The following is a 12389-nucleotide window of genomic DNA, read 5'->3' as shown; positions in this document are numbered from 1 at the left end:
ATGCAGTTGTACTGTGTTTAAAAAATAAAAAAGAAGCCCCTTATGGGTAGGAATGGTTGGTTGGTTAATTGAGAAAGTCCATCAAACATAGGCTTTTTAAAAAGCAAATATTTTCATTTAGCTTAAAGCACAGAAGTGTATATTCAACCAGTCTTAAGATATAAGCCTATCACTTTTTTTCTTTGCATAGGATCTACTGATGAGAGCTTTTCATCATCTGTTTTGCACAAATCACATCCTCAATCCATTGACAATGATTTCCAGTTTTAGTTTCTTTAAACTGCAGAGACACTGCAACAGAATAAAAGTGTAGAATTATACTAAATTTTAAGCGCTTCCCCCAAACTTTCACAGTAATTTTGGCCATCTCTGATTTAATTTTAAAAATATGTTTTAGTGACTACTTTTTTTTTTTTTTTTTTTTTTTCCTGAGGCAGAGTCTTGCTCTGTGCCCCCAGGCTGGAGTGCAGTGGTACAATCTTGGCTCACTGCAACCTCTGTCTCCCTGGTTCAAGTGATTGTCCTGCCTCAGCCTCCCAAGTAGCTGGGGCTACCAGCGTGTGCCACCATGCCCGGCTAATTTTTGTATTTTTAGTAGAGATGGGGTTTTGCCATGTTGGCCAGGCTGGTCTTGAACTCCTGACCTCAAGTGATCTGCCCACCTCAGCCTCCCAAAGTGCTGAGATTACAGGCCTGAGCCACTGCACCTAGCCAGTGACTACTTGTTTTTTACCAAGTCTCTTCAATGTATTCAATTTAGTGCTCATAGACACAGGATTTATTTTCAGTGCACTCATTTTTATAGATTTAGTCAGTATTGGATTGGCTACATAATTACACTAACAAGTACTTGGGGTTACACCTGAATGGCCTGACAGCTCTCGACTCTCCTGGCTCCTTCTTCATTTTTCCTCAGTCCTTTTCTCTAACAGAATGCATTGAATTCCATCTTTGCATCTGCTTCTCTGAAACTTCTCAACTAAAACAGCACACAACACACCTAGTAGAAAAATTCATAATGACTGAAACCAAAAAATCACTCTTTCAGGAGATTTCCTGAGATTAGAATCCACATTAAACAGTTCGGGTGTGGTGGCTCACACCTGTAATCCCAGCACTTTGGGAGGCTGAGGCAGGTGGATCACAAGGTCAGGAGACTGAGACCACCCTGGCTAATACGGTGAAACCCTGTCTCTACTAAAAGTACAAAAAATTAGCCAGGCGTGGTGGCAGGCGCCTGTAGTCCCAGCTACTCGGGAGGCTGAGGCAGGAGAAAGGCGTGAACCTGGGAGGCGGAGCTTGCAGTGAGTCAAGATCGCGCCACTTCACTCCAGCCTGGGTGACAGAGCGAGACTCCACCTCAAAAAAAAAAAAAAAAAAGAGAATCCACATTAAACACAATCTTTGATGCCTATGTAGGCACTTTCATTCTTTGTAGTGATAATGGCTCAGAAAGAGAAGCTTGAAACCTTACAGTATGCTTAAACATAAAACAACACCTCCCTTCTCTAGTACGTACTATGCGTTAAGCCAGGAAGCTAGAGCTGTGTGTTTACTAAATGCATTGCTATTAATATCAGAGTATTATAACACTATTATAGGAATCTGTAAAATAGAGGAAAGAAAAAGGAATCTTTCCAACTAAGTAAACGTTGTTTGGTGAAGGGTGAACACATGAATTTAGGAAAGTTTTATAAGGATCAAAGCAAAGAGGACTGTGAATTAACTGTCATGTAACCAGAACATTCAATTAACTAGAGCCTAAACCAGTGGTCCATCGACACCCCTGATCACCAAACAATCCCAGTGGCTGGAGCAGAGCTGGGATGGCCCTGTGGCATGAGGGTCTGCTGGGATCTTGCATCCAGGCCTTTCCTCCGGAGCCTGTCCAGATGGAGTGTGGTGGAGTGGAGGGTGGCTTAGGAAATGAACCAGGTGTCCTTTTGTGCCTGCGTTTCCCAGGCTGGTTTTGGTGTGTTGCAGTGCTGTTCCATCCCAGGTCTGACACAACAGCTGCATCATCACACAGGAATCTAGGGCAGTCACCCTAGCAATAGGTCTTTACTCTATGGTTATCAAATTTGGCATCAGTTACATAATTATACTAACAAGGTCTTGATTTTGGCAGTTGAAAAGGTCTTGGGTAATCACCTGGAGAACCTAAGAGTTCTGGAAGGCAACTACAGGTCCTCTTCATGCCCTGTGGCCCTATCTGGCCCTCCATACCAGTGGTTTTCAAGAGCGGCCATACTTACTTCCTGGGTTTTTTTAGGAAGCATGTGTGTCTGTGTGTGTAGGAAGGGTAGCTATTACAACTATTAGGGAGCCTAGAACCTACCTCTGTTTTGCATATAAATGCAACTTATTTTTATGGCATGTATCTATAATAATTATATGTAAAGTAAAGAAAGATTATACTTACATTTGGTTGGAATTTTACTGAGTCATTCAATGCAGCGCATGCTACCTGAATCACCAACACTTAATTCGGATTTGTGGCCATGATATTTAGGATGATGCTATGAACAGACATAAGCATCAGGCTACTTGTGCCTTCCAGCATAGTTGTGTCTGCATATTCACACATGGAAATACATATTCATTATAATGACTTTGCTTTCATTTATTCTTTATATTATTGCAAGGACATTACAGGGATTAAATATGTGCATAGACAAGTTGTAGTATCTGTGCATCTCATTGTGGGATACTAGAGGGGAGAGTTACACAGTATTTGTTATGAAAGCGGGGCATTAGGTCTGATAAGGTTGAGAAATGCTGTTCAAATGCAACTTGCAGCCCCCAGCCATTCTGCTGTGCTGGAATAATATGGAAATGTGTTGTTTTGGAATATTACTTCTGTGGGCTCTGCCCTGGCAAGCTGTAGTGACTGCTCCTGTGCTTGACATTCTGCAGCTGTAACATAGGTATCCTGACCCAAGCCCTTCACTTGTTTGTCGTTGGCCCAGTGCTAACCCCGCTTCTTGGAGGAGGAAACCCTGGAAAGGTAGGTGCAGGATTAAAGCTCATATAATTCTAATGGCTGGTACGGAAAGGTGGTCGTCTGTAAGAAGCTGCCTCGGAATATCCTATTTCAGTCTTGTATCCAGCCTAGAGCATCAACTTTCCTTCACTCAAGCGGACCAAAAAATGGAGAATCAACACATTCTGTCTATTTCCAAAAGAAAAACTTCATTAAACAGAGGTAATTAACAGGATCTGCCTTACGGACAGACTATTAATTTGATGAGAGCTTGGTCCCTAAAGAAGTACCTCTGAAGCATGCCCAAGAGCCTGCAGGAGAGCAGCAAACACCTGCCTTCACTGTCCTTCGACAAGGAAATGACACACTTTGCATCCATGAGAGCCCCCAAGCGGTTCGGCGTTGAAGCGAAATCTCAGTCTGTGTTGTGACACTGCCATTGCTGCCGCCTGCAGGGCCACTGCCACATCTGACTCACATTCTAGAAGGAAGGTAGGTTTGTTCCAGTGAATGCAGCTTGCGGCAGCTGCCTCGTGGAGAGGTGACAGGCTGCTGTGCTGAGGCTCCCTGGGCGATTCAACTGCACCATCTGCCGTGTCAGCTTGGAACTGCAGGAGACGCTAGAGGGGAAGAGGCAGAAACGAAGGGAAGCAAAGATTGATATGACCATATGGTCTGCGTATTGAGCTTGCTGTCTTTTACATTTGTGACTTAGAGGAACCTGTATCAATAAAATGTTATTATTCTTATTCCACGGTTGAGGAGACTGAGACTCAGAGAGGTGAATTAACTTTCCACAAGTTCACACAGCTAAGTGGTATGCTTGACTTTTGAATGAACGTTGCTGATCAAGCAGTATATTAAATAATTTCACTTTTAATGTCTCATCTAGTATACCAAGCCTTTGAAGTAGGAGCCTTTCTGATTTTCAGAAATGCAGAACCTGAAACTTACAGACATAGGTAATTTATCAGGGCTCCAAAATTGCAAAATTAACAGAGTTCTCTCTGGTTCCAAAGCTTACAGCCCTGAGAAATGTAGAGTTGAAGGTGGACAAATAGAGACAGAATAATATTACACCTATAAATAAAGACCACTGCCGTATATTAATTTTGGATTTACTGCCACTCTTAGCACTTTCCAAGGAGCAGATTTATTTAGCTTTACATAGCACATAAAGATGAGAAAAGATGTATGTAAGTAGAAACTTGGTAAACTGGACACTTCGTTAGGGACCTAGGAAGCTCACGATTGGAATAGATTCTATTGGACATTGAATTGTTGCAGAAAAGAAGGAATCTGAATAAGCTTTTCTGTAAAAAATAGTCTTCATATTTTGCTTGCAATTAAAAATAAAATTAACATTTGTTTTCCTTATATGAATACAAAATTACAGATAAGAATAAAGCCATTTCACCCACTTCCCCGACAAACCCCTCCTCCACACTATCCAATTACACTCCCCAGAAGTAATGATATCTGTCTAGATCTTTTTCTATGCACTTGCTTTCCTATCTTGAAAATATATGTTATTGTATTATCAGTATCTTTACATAAATAATACAAAATCTTCAAATTGCTTTCTCTCCTTGCGACCCCATTTAAAACTATGATTTAGAGCTCTTTCCATGTCAGAACATAATGATCAGCTTTATTATTTTAAAAAGTATTTTATAGAATGAATACATCACAGTTTATACAACTGATTTCCTATTAATGAACATTTGCTTTGTTTCTAGGTGTTTTTTTTTTTTTTGCTATTATAAACAATGCTGCATTGAACATCTTTGTGCATGCCTTATAGTACACATATATAAGACTCTTAAAGATAGATACTAGACATGAAATTGCCAGGTAGTAGAGCATATACATTAAAAATATGAATAGAGTCAAATTGTACTTCCAGAGTGTATGTACCCAGCACCAACATCCACTCTTCCCATTGCCTTTGTCAACTCTTATTATTATTACTTCTAAACTTCAGCATTAATTGTAGGTGAAATTATCTCAGTTTAACAAATTACATTTCTCTGATTCTTAGAGTCTCTCTTCTTGTGTTTACCCATTAATCCTGTCCTGATTTGCCTATTATGCCCTTCTTTCTATAACATAGTTTTTCCTTATTGTTATATATGAATTCTTTTATTTAAATAAAAGTATTACATTTTGAGGTAGTCAAATTTAAATCTTTTTCTTTATGGCTTTTAATGGTTTATGGGTTGATTAAAAATCCTTCACATAGAGCAAGATTATTCTACATAGGCTGTTATATAACATTTTCTTTTAATACTTTTGAGTTTTTGTGTTTATATTTAATCTAATTGGATTTAACCCAAGTTAGTGGTGTGAAGTAAGGACTGAACTTAGTTTTTCCAAATGGAAAGCCTATATTCGAACAACTTTTATTAATGATCTAGCCAATGATTAGAAGTGCCAGTTGTATTACCTACCAAAGAAACCCACATAGGTCCATTTCTGATTCCTTTTTTGTTTTTTTTGAGACGGAGTCTCACTCTGTCGCCCAGGCTGGAATGCAGTGGCCTAGTCTCGGCTCACTGTAAGCTCCACCTCTCAGGTTCACGCCATTCTCCTGCTCAGCCTCCCGAGTAGCTGGGACTACAGGTGCCCACCACCATGCCTGGCTAATTTTTTGTATTTTTAGTAGAGACGGGGTTTCACAGCATTAGCCAGGATGGTCTCGATCTCCTGACCTCGTGATCTGCCCGCCTCAGCCTCCCAAAGTGCTGGGATTACAGGTGTGAGCCACCGCACCCCGCCTTTTTTTTTTTTTGAGATGGAGGCTTGCTCTGTCACCCAGGCTGGAGTGCACGCAGAGTGGTATGATCTTGGCTCACTGCAACCTCTGCCTCTCAGGTTCAAGCGATTCTCCTACCTCAGCCTCCTGAGTAGCTCGGATTACAGGCTCCTGCCACAATGCCCAGCTAGTGTTTGTATTTTCAGTAGAGACAAGGTTTCACCATGTTGGCCAGGCTGGTCTTGAACTCCTGACCTCCAGTGAGCCTCCTGCCTCAGCCTCCCAAAGTGCTGGGATTACAGGTGTGAGCCGCTACGCCCGGCCCCTGATTCCTAATTCTATCTGTGACTTTTCTATTTGTTTACTTCCTGGTATAAAAATATTACACCCTTTTAATTATGGTGGCTTTATAATATTTTTATATTTTAATATTTGTTAGAGCAAATCTTTCTTTTTTGTTTTGTTTTCAAAATTGGCATGACTAATTTGTGCTGTTACTCTCTTTTAGGAATTTTGGAATGAGAGTGTCAAGTTCCCAGAAAATCCTGTTGAAATGTTGTTTGGGGTTGTTTTGAACATCTATATAAATTTTGGGGAAGTAGAAAACTTTACAACATTTAATCTTTTTTTTTTTTTTTTGAAACGGAATCTTGCTCTGTCGCCCAGGCTGGAGTGCAGTGGCCGGATCTCAGCTCACTGCAAGCTCCGCCTCCCGAATTCACGCCATTCTCCTGCCTCAGCCTCCCGGGTAGCTGGGACTATAGGCGCCCGCCACCTCGCCCGGCTAGGTTTTTGTATTTTTTAGTAGAGACGGGGTTTCACCGTGTTAGCCAGGATGGTCTCGATATCCTGACCTCGTGATCCGCCCGTCTCGGCTTCCCAAAGTGCTGGGATTACAGGCTTGAGCCACCGCGCCGGCCAACATTTAATCTTTCTATCAAAGAACATGGTACTGATTGCCATTTGTCTAGCTTGTTTTTAAATGTTTGTTGAGAAAGGTTTATAGTTTCTACAAAAAGGTCACATACCTTTCTTGTTAGGTTTATTCCTGGATCCTTTATATTGTTTGTTGCTATGGTACATATAATCTTTTAAAAATAATTTTCTCATTGCTTATGGCTGGTACAAGGCAACACTATGGATGCTTGTAATTTGTAACACTATGGATGCTTGTCTCTGGTCACTTTATTGCAATCTCTTACGTGTCTTGTTATGATCTCTTGGTTTGTTAAACATAGATTATTATATATTGTGCAAATCATGATAGTTTTGTCTATTCTTTCCTATACTTGTGTCTTTAGATTTCCTGGTGTTTTTCAATTTTACTACAGTGTATGTATGAGTGTGTCTCCTTTCTATTTAATTGCATTTTGTTTGCTTTTTGAATCGGAAATGTTGTCTTTCAATAATTCAGGAAAATTCTCTGCCATTCTCTATTACCCTTTCACCTTCTTTTTTCTTTTTCTGTTTGTTTTGTTTTTTGTTTTGAGACAAGGTCTTGCTCTGTTGCCCAGGCTGGAGTGCAGTGGTGCAATCATGGCTTACTGCAGCCTTGACCTCTTGGGCTCCATACATCCTCCTGCTTTGGCCTCCCAAGTAGCTGGTACTACAGGAGTACAGTACCACACCTGGCTAATTTTTTTAGAGATGTGTTCTCACTATGTCGCCTAGGCTTGTCTCAAGCTCCTGGGCTCAAGTAATCCTCCCACCTCAGCCTCCCAAAGTGCTGGGATTACAGGTATGAGCCACCACACCCAGCCATGCCCTGTCACTTTCTAATGTTTCCATCTAGAATCCCAATTAGTTGTATATTCATTCTTGTCATATTGTTCCATATGTCTCCTCCTTCATATTTTTCATCTTTGCCTCGTGGTCTTCAATTTGCTTTTCTTCAAATCCATTTTCCAGTTAGCCAATTCTACTGTATCTTACCTGCTGTTTAAACCATCCACTTCATTTTAAAATAATAATTATAGTTTTCATTTATAGAAGTGTTTTTGGTCCTCTTCCAAATCTGTCTGATCAAATTTTATAGTTCCATGTTCCTTGCATTTTTTCAACGCCTTTTTTGCTTAAATCATATTAAACATACTTCTTGTTGATGGTGCATCCAGTAATTCCATATATGCATTCTTTGCAGTTCATTTCAGCACTTTATTGCTTCCATAAACTCTTACTCCTTTTTTCCCCCCGTGTTTAATGATTTTTGACGAGGGACTCATGTTTCTTGGAAATGTGTCTGTGAGACTTTTCTTGGAGGACCGAGTTTAAAGTATGTGCATCCAGAGGGATTTGTGTTTGCTTCAGCCAGGTGCCTGGGAACGCTATCAGCCTGAGATTATTTGAAACTAACTTTTCATTGCAGACCATTTGAGGTCACAGAAGTTGTTGAAATCAGGCTGGTGATGCCTATGGAGTCACTGGCTCCCCTGTGGATGTTTTCACCCCGACTCACCCATCAAGCATGTTGTACTTTGAGTATCCAGACTTTGGATTAAGGCTCAGATCCAGTTTCCTCCCTTGTATTGGTTCCTAGGGTTGGGATAACAAAGTACCACAAATTAGGTTGCTTAAACAGCAAAAACTTATTATGTCACAGTTCTGGAGGCTTGAAGTCCAAAATTAAAGCGTTGACAGAGTTGGTTCCTTCTGAAGGATGTCCCGCGCTCTCCCCTGGCTTCTGTTTGGCAGGCCATCTCTAGTATTCATCGGTGTGATGGCATCACCCCAAACTCCGCCTTCATCTTCACATTCTGTGTCCGTATTTTCCCCTTTTCATAAGGACACCAGTCATTACATTACATACATTAGAGTCCACCCTCAATGACCTCAATTTAAATTAACTCATTACATCTTTAATAACCCCATTTCCAAATAAGGTCATATTCGGAGGTACTGTTGGCTGGAATTTCAACATATGAATTTTGGGAAACACAATTCAACTCATAACATCCCTGTTTTGTCCTAAGCTTTCTTTCCAGTCCACATGTACATTCACATGGACAAAGACACATGTACACGTCTATTTAAATGGAGGCGCCAAGTAACAAGGGACCAGCAGACATCCGGTGGTAAGCACCAACTCAAGTTCCTACTGGCCTCTTTGGATTTGTCATTTTTTTTTCTTTTCTTTTCTTTTCTTTTTTTTTTTTTTTTGAGACTGAGTCTCACTCTGTTGCCCAGACTGGAGGGCAGTGGCATGATTTCAGCTCACTGTAACCTCTGCCTCACAGGTTCAAACAATTCTCCTGCCTCAGCCTCCCGAGTAGCTGGGACTACAGGCATTTCTGACCTCCAAATAATCCCCTTAGCTTTCCGTCAAGTCAACCATGCATCTAAAAATATGTTTTAAAAATTTTAATCATCATGTTAAGCTTCATTAAAATAATGTTTTTTTGTGAATATTTAGTCGAAAATACACCTGGAAATGGGAACCCCTTTTGATGTAAGATGAATGTAGAAGTTCACATGATTTTTCCTTGCAAAGAAACAAGAATTTCAAATTATTGGTTTAACGTGACCAACATTTTTGAGTAAATCTGTCAAATATTCCTCATCTTAAAAAAGCACAAGATATGAAGGTGATGAAAACTAAACAAAATATAATCCTGGCAGGAATTCTATGTTTAGAAAAAGAAAATATTCAGCAGCACTGTGCATACTGCCTGAACTGGTGAGATGCTAATATAAATTTGGAAAGATTCAAATTTCTTTCCCCTGACATATTTTTTGAAAAGTTTGAGAGAATCCTCCAATAATCTTTGTCCCACCAGCAAATTACAGGGCTATAGAATGAAGACTGTCTGCCTACACATAAGATCTGAATATAATAATATATTTTACTTAGTTGCTTGATTGACTTAAGTAGTTTGATGCTTATAAAGTCTTGATGCATGTGCTAATTTTTCAAGTGGTACATTTTACAGAGAGCATTTGTGTTTGCTTCTGCCAAAACATGGTTTCACAAATAACTCAGTTCTCAAATACTAGGACAGAGACTCGTTGAACCATGCCATTAAAAAAAAAATTGATTTTACACTTTTCCGCCCACCTCTTTCACAACAGCACAGCAAAACTTTAGCTTCTTTCCCCAAACTCCCCCTTCCCCTCCAACTTCATGCCTTGCCTTCCCCAGGCCTGCCTGTGTCCCCTGGCTGTGCTCCTGGGAAGAACTGTTTTCCTCCCACTGTCACTGTTTTTAAAATGAGATGCATTCTGCAGCGTTCTTTCCCTCTTCTTCTCCCTTCTCTTCCTCAATTCTATTTCTGGATGAGCACATTGGCACATGTTTTTATTGTCAGGTTACACTTTCCCCCTGGTCAAAGAGAAGATTAATATGGAAGGGAGGCTCCTACATATTATTTATATTTCAAGTCTAATACAGAGGTTCTCAATGTGTGGTTCATAGAACTTGTTAGAAAGGCAAATATTCCAGTTCTACCCCCAGATCTACTGAATCTCGCATGCTGGGGGTGCAGCCAGCAATCTGTTTTAAACAGTCTTTCCAGGTGATATTTTTTTTTTTTTTTTTTTTTTGAGATGGCGTCTCACTCTGTCGCCCAGGCTGGAGTGCAGTGGCATGATTTTGGCTCACTACAACCTCTACCTCCTGGGTTCAAGAGATTCTCCTGCCTCAGCCTTCCGGGTAGCTAGGATTACAGGCATGGGCCACCATGCCTGGCTAATTTTTGTATTTTTAGTAGAGATGGGGTTTCACCATGTTGGCCAGGCTGGTCTTGAACTCCTGACCTCAGGTCATCAGCCCGCCTTGGCCTACCAAAGTGCTGAGATTACAGGCATGAACCACCGTGCCCAGCCTTTTTTTTTTTTAACCTTTCTTCTCTTACCAGGCGTGTGTGCAGTTCCTTCCAGAGGCCCCTGGCGGTGCTGACAAGTATCAGTCTCTTCTTACAAATGCTGGCAACAGGAAAAGCATATTTCCAAAGGGCAAGCGTTCAAACATGTAAGTGTGAGCATTTCACTGCCTCCTCTTCCAAGATTAGAGTTTTTGGACAAGAAAAAAAGCAAGTCTGAGAGCACATAGCCACGCTAAGCTACTCAATGCCATAAACCAGAAAAAAGCAATATATCTCTAGTCTTCACCTTTTCAGAATGTATCTCACCAACCCTGGGGTCTCTTAAGTGGCAAAGGACAAGAGGATGAATGACTAACTCATTTCTGTTGAAACAGGTTATAGAATGTTTGCAGTCCATCGCAGAAATGAGGGCTGAGTTTTAGAGTGAGGACTTTGTTAACCCTCACTTGCAGAGCATTTGTTTGTTGAGGGTTTTAACAGTTGGATTAGGTTTGACTGAATATTACAGAAAACTAAAAATACTAGTAATTCCAGTGGTTAAAAGAGACTCAAGTTCCTTTTTCTCTTACATACAAGGCCAGAGGCAGGCAGTTGTTGATGAAAAGTCAAACTCTGTAAAATATTTGAAGAGATTTATTCTGAGCTAAATATGAGTGACCATGGCCTGTGACACAACCCTCAGGAGATCCTGAGAACATGTGCCCAAGGTGGTCACGGTGCAGCTTGGTTTTATACATTTTAGGGAGGCATGAGACATCAATCAAATACATTTAAGAAATACATTGGTTAGGATGGGCGCAGTGGCTCATGGCCTGTAATCCCAGCGCTTTGGGAAGCCGAGGCGGGTGGATCATGAGGTGAGGAGATCGAGACCATCCTGGCTAACACGATGAAACTCTGTCTCTACTAAAAATACAAAAAATTAGCCAGGCGTGGTGGCGGGCGCCTGTAGTCCCAGCTACTTGGGAGACTGAGGCAGGAGAATGGCATGAACCCAGGAGGCGGAGCTTGCAGTGAGCTGAGATTGTGCCACTGCACTCCAGCCTGGGTGAAACAGCGAGACTCCGTCTCAAAAAAAAAAAAAAAAAAAAAAAGATAAAGGATTATGGAGACCAGGTTTTATTGTGCAGAGGAAGCTCTCAGCAGACTTCAGAGAGAACAGGTTGTAAATTGTTTCTTATCCGACTTAAAAAGATGCCTGGCTCTTAGTTGATTATCTCCTGGATCTGGGAAGGAAGGAAGAAAAACAAACGGGAGAGGGGATTCTCCATAGAATGAGAATTTTTCCCACAAGAGGCTTTGCAGGGCAATTTCAAGGTATGGCAAGGAAATACATTTTGAGGTAAAACATTTTTATTTTCTTCCTTGTTATGCCAGTGTCAGATTGGAAAGTAAGTCACGATATACAGGGCTAAATAAAACCCATCTGATGAGAATTTATGGTTTGTGGGACATGACTCCCCAGACCGTTTAGAAAGGGGTCAATGACTGGGGTACTGGCTCCATGATTGTCAGGGACCCTGGCTCCATATTCTCTCCACCCTGCCATCCTGAATGAACCACTTCCTAGTATAAAACAGCTGCTTAAGTTCTCAGCATCATATCCAAATTCCAGCCAGCAGAAAGGAGGAAGGGCTTCCTTTAAGGGAATGTTGTAGAAGTTACACATAACTTTTGCTTACATCCAGTGACTGATACCTAGTCACATGACCATCTCTAGTTGCAAGGGAGGCTGGGAAATGTAGTCTTTATTTTGGATGGCCATGAACCCAGCTGAAAACCAGGAATAAACACACTAAGGGAGAGAGTTAGGGGCAACTAGCAGTATCTGCCT

The 12389-nt window shown here is 41.0% G+C and overlaps 1 protein-coding gene across 1 annotated transcript in view; it reads right to left on the bottom strand.

Annotated features, from left to right (window-relative positions):
* Positions 1–2607: 2607 nt before the first annotated feature.
* The window catches only part of CCBE1 (collagen and calcium binding EGF domains 1), a 283314-nt gene continuing 273532 nt past the window's right edge, over positions 2608–12389 (bottom strand). The window contains exon 11 of the mRNA XM_015122114.3: positions 2608–3603. Within this exon, the coding sequence (XP_014977600.3) occupies positions 3322–3603 (282 nt within the window). The 3' untranslated portion in view covers positions 2608–3321. The remainder of the gene's footprint in view (positions 3604–12389) is intronic.

This window comes from Macaca mulatta, chromosome 18 (assembly GCF_049350105.2).
Source record: "Macaca mulatta isolate MMU2019108-1 chromosome 18, T2T-MMU8v2.0, whole genome shotgun sequence".
NCBI lineage: Eukaryota > Metazoa > Chordata > Mammalia > Primates > Cercopithecidae > Macaca > Macaca mulatta.
Note: the sequence above shows the minus strand (reverse complement) of the source record. Positions and strands in the feature narration are given on the sequence as shown.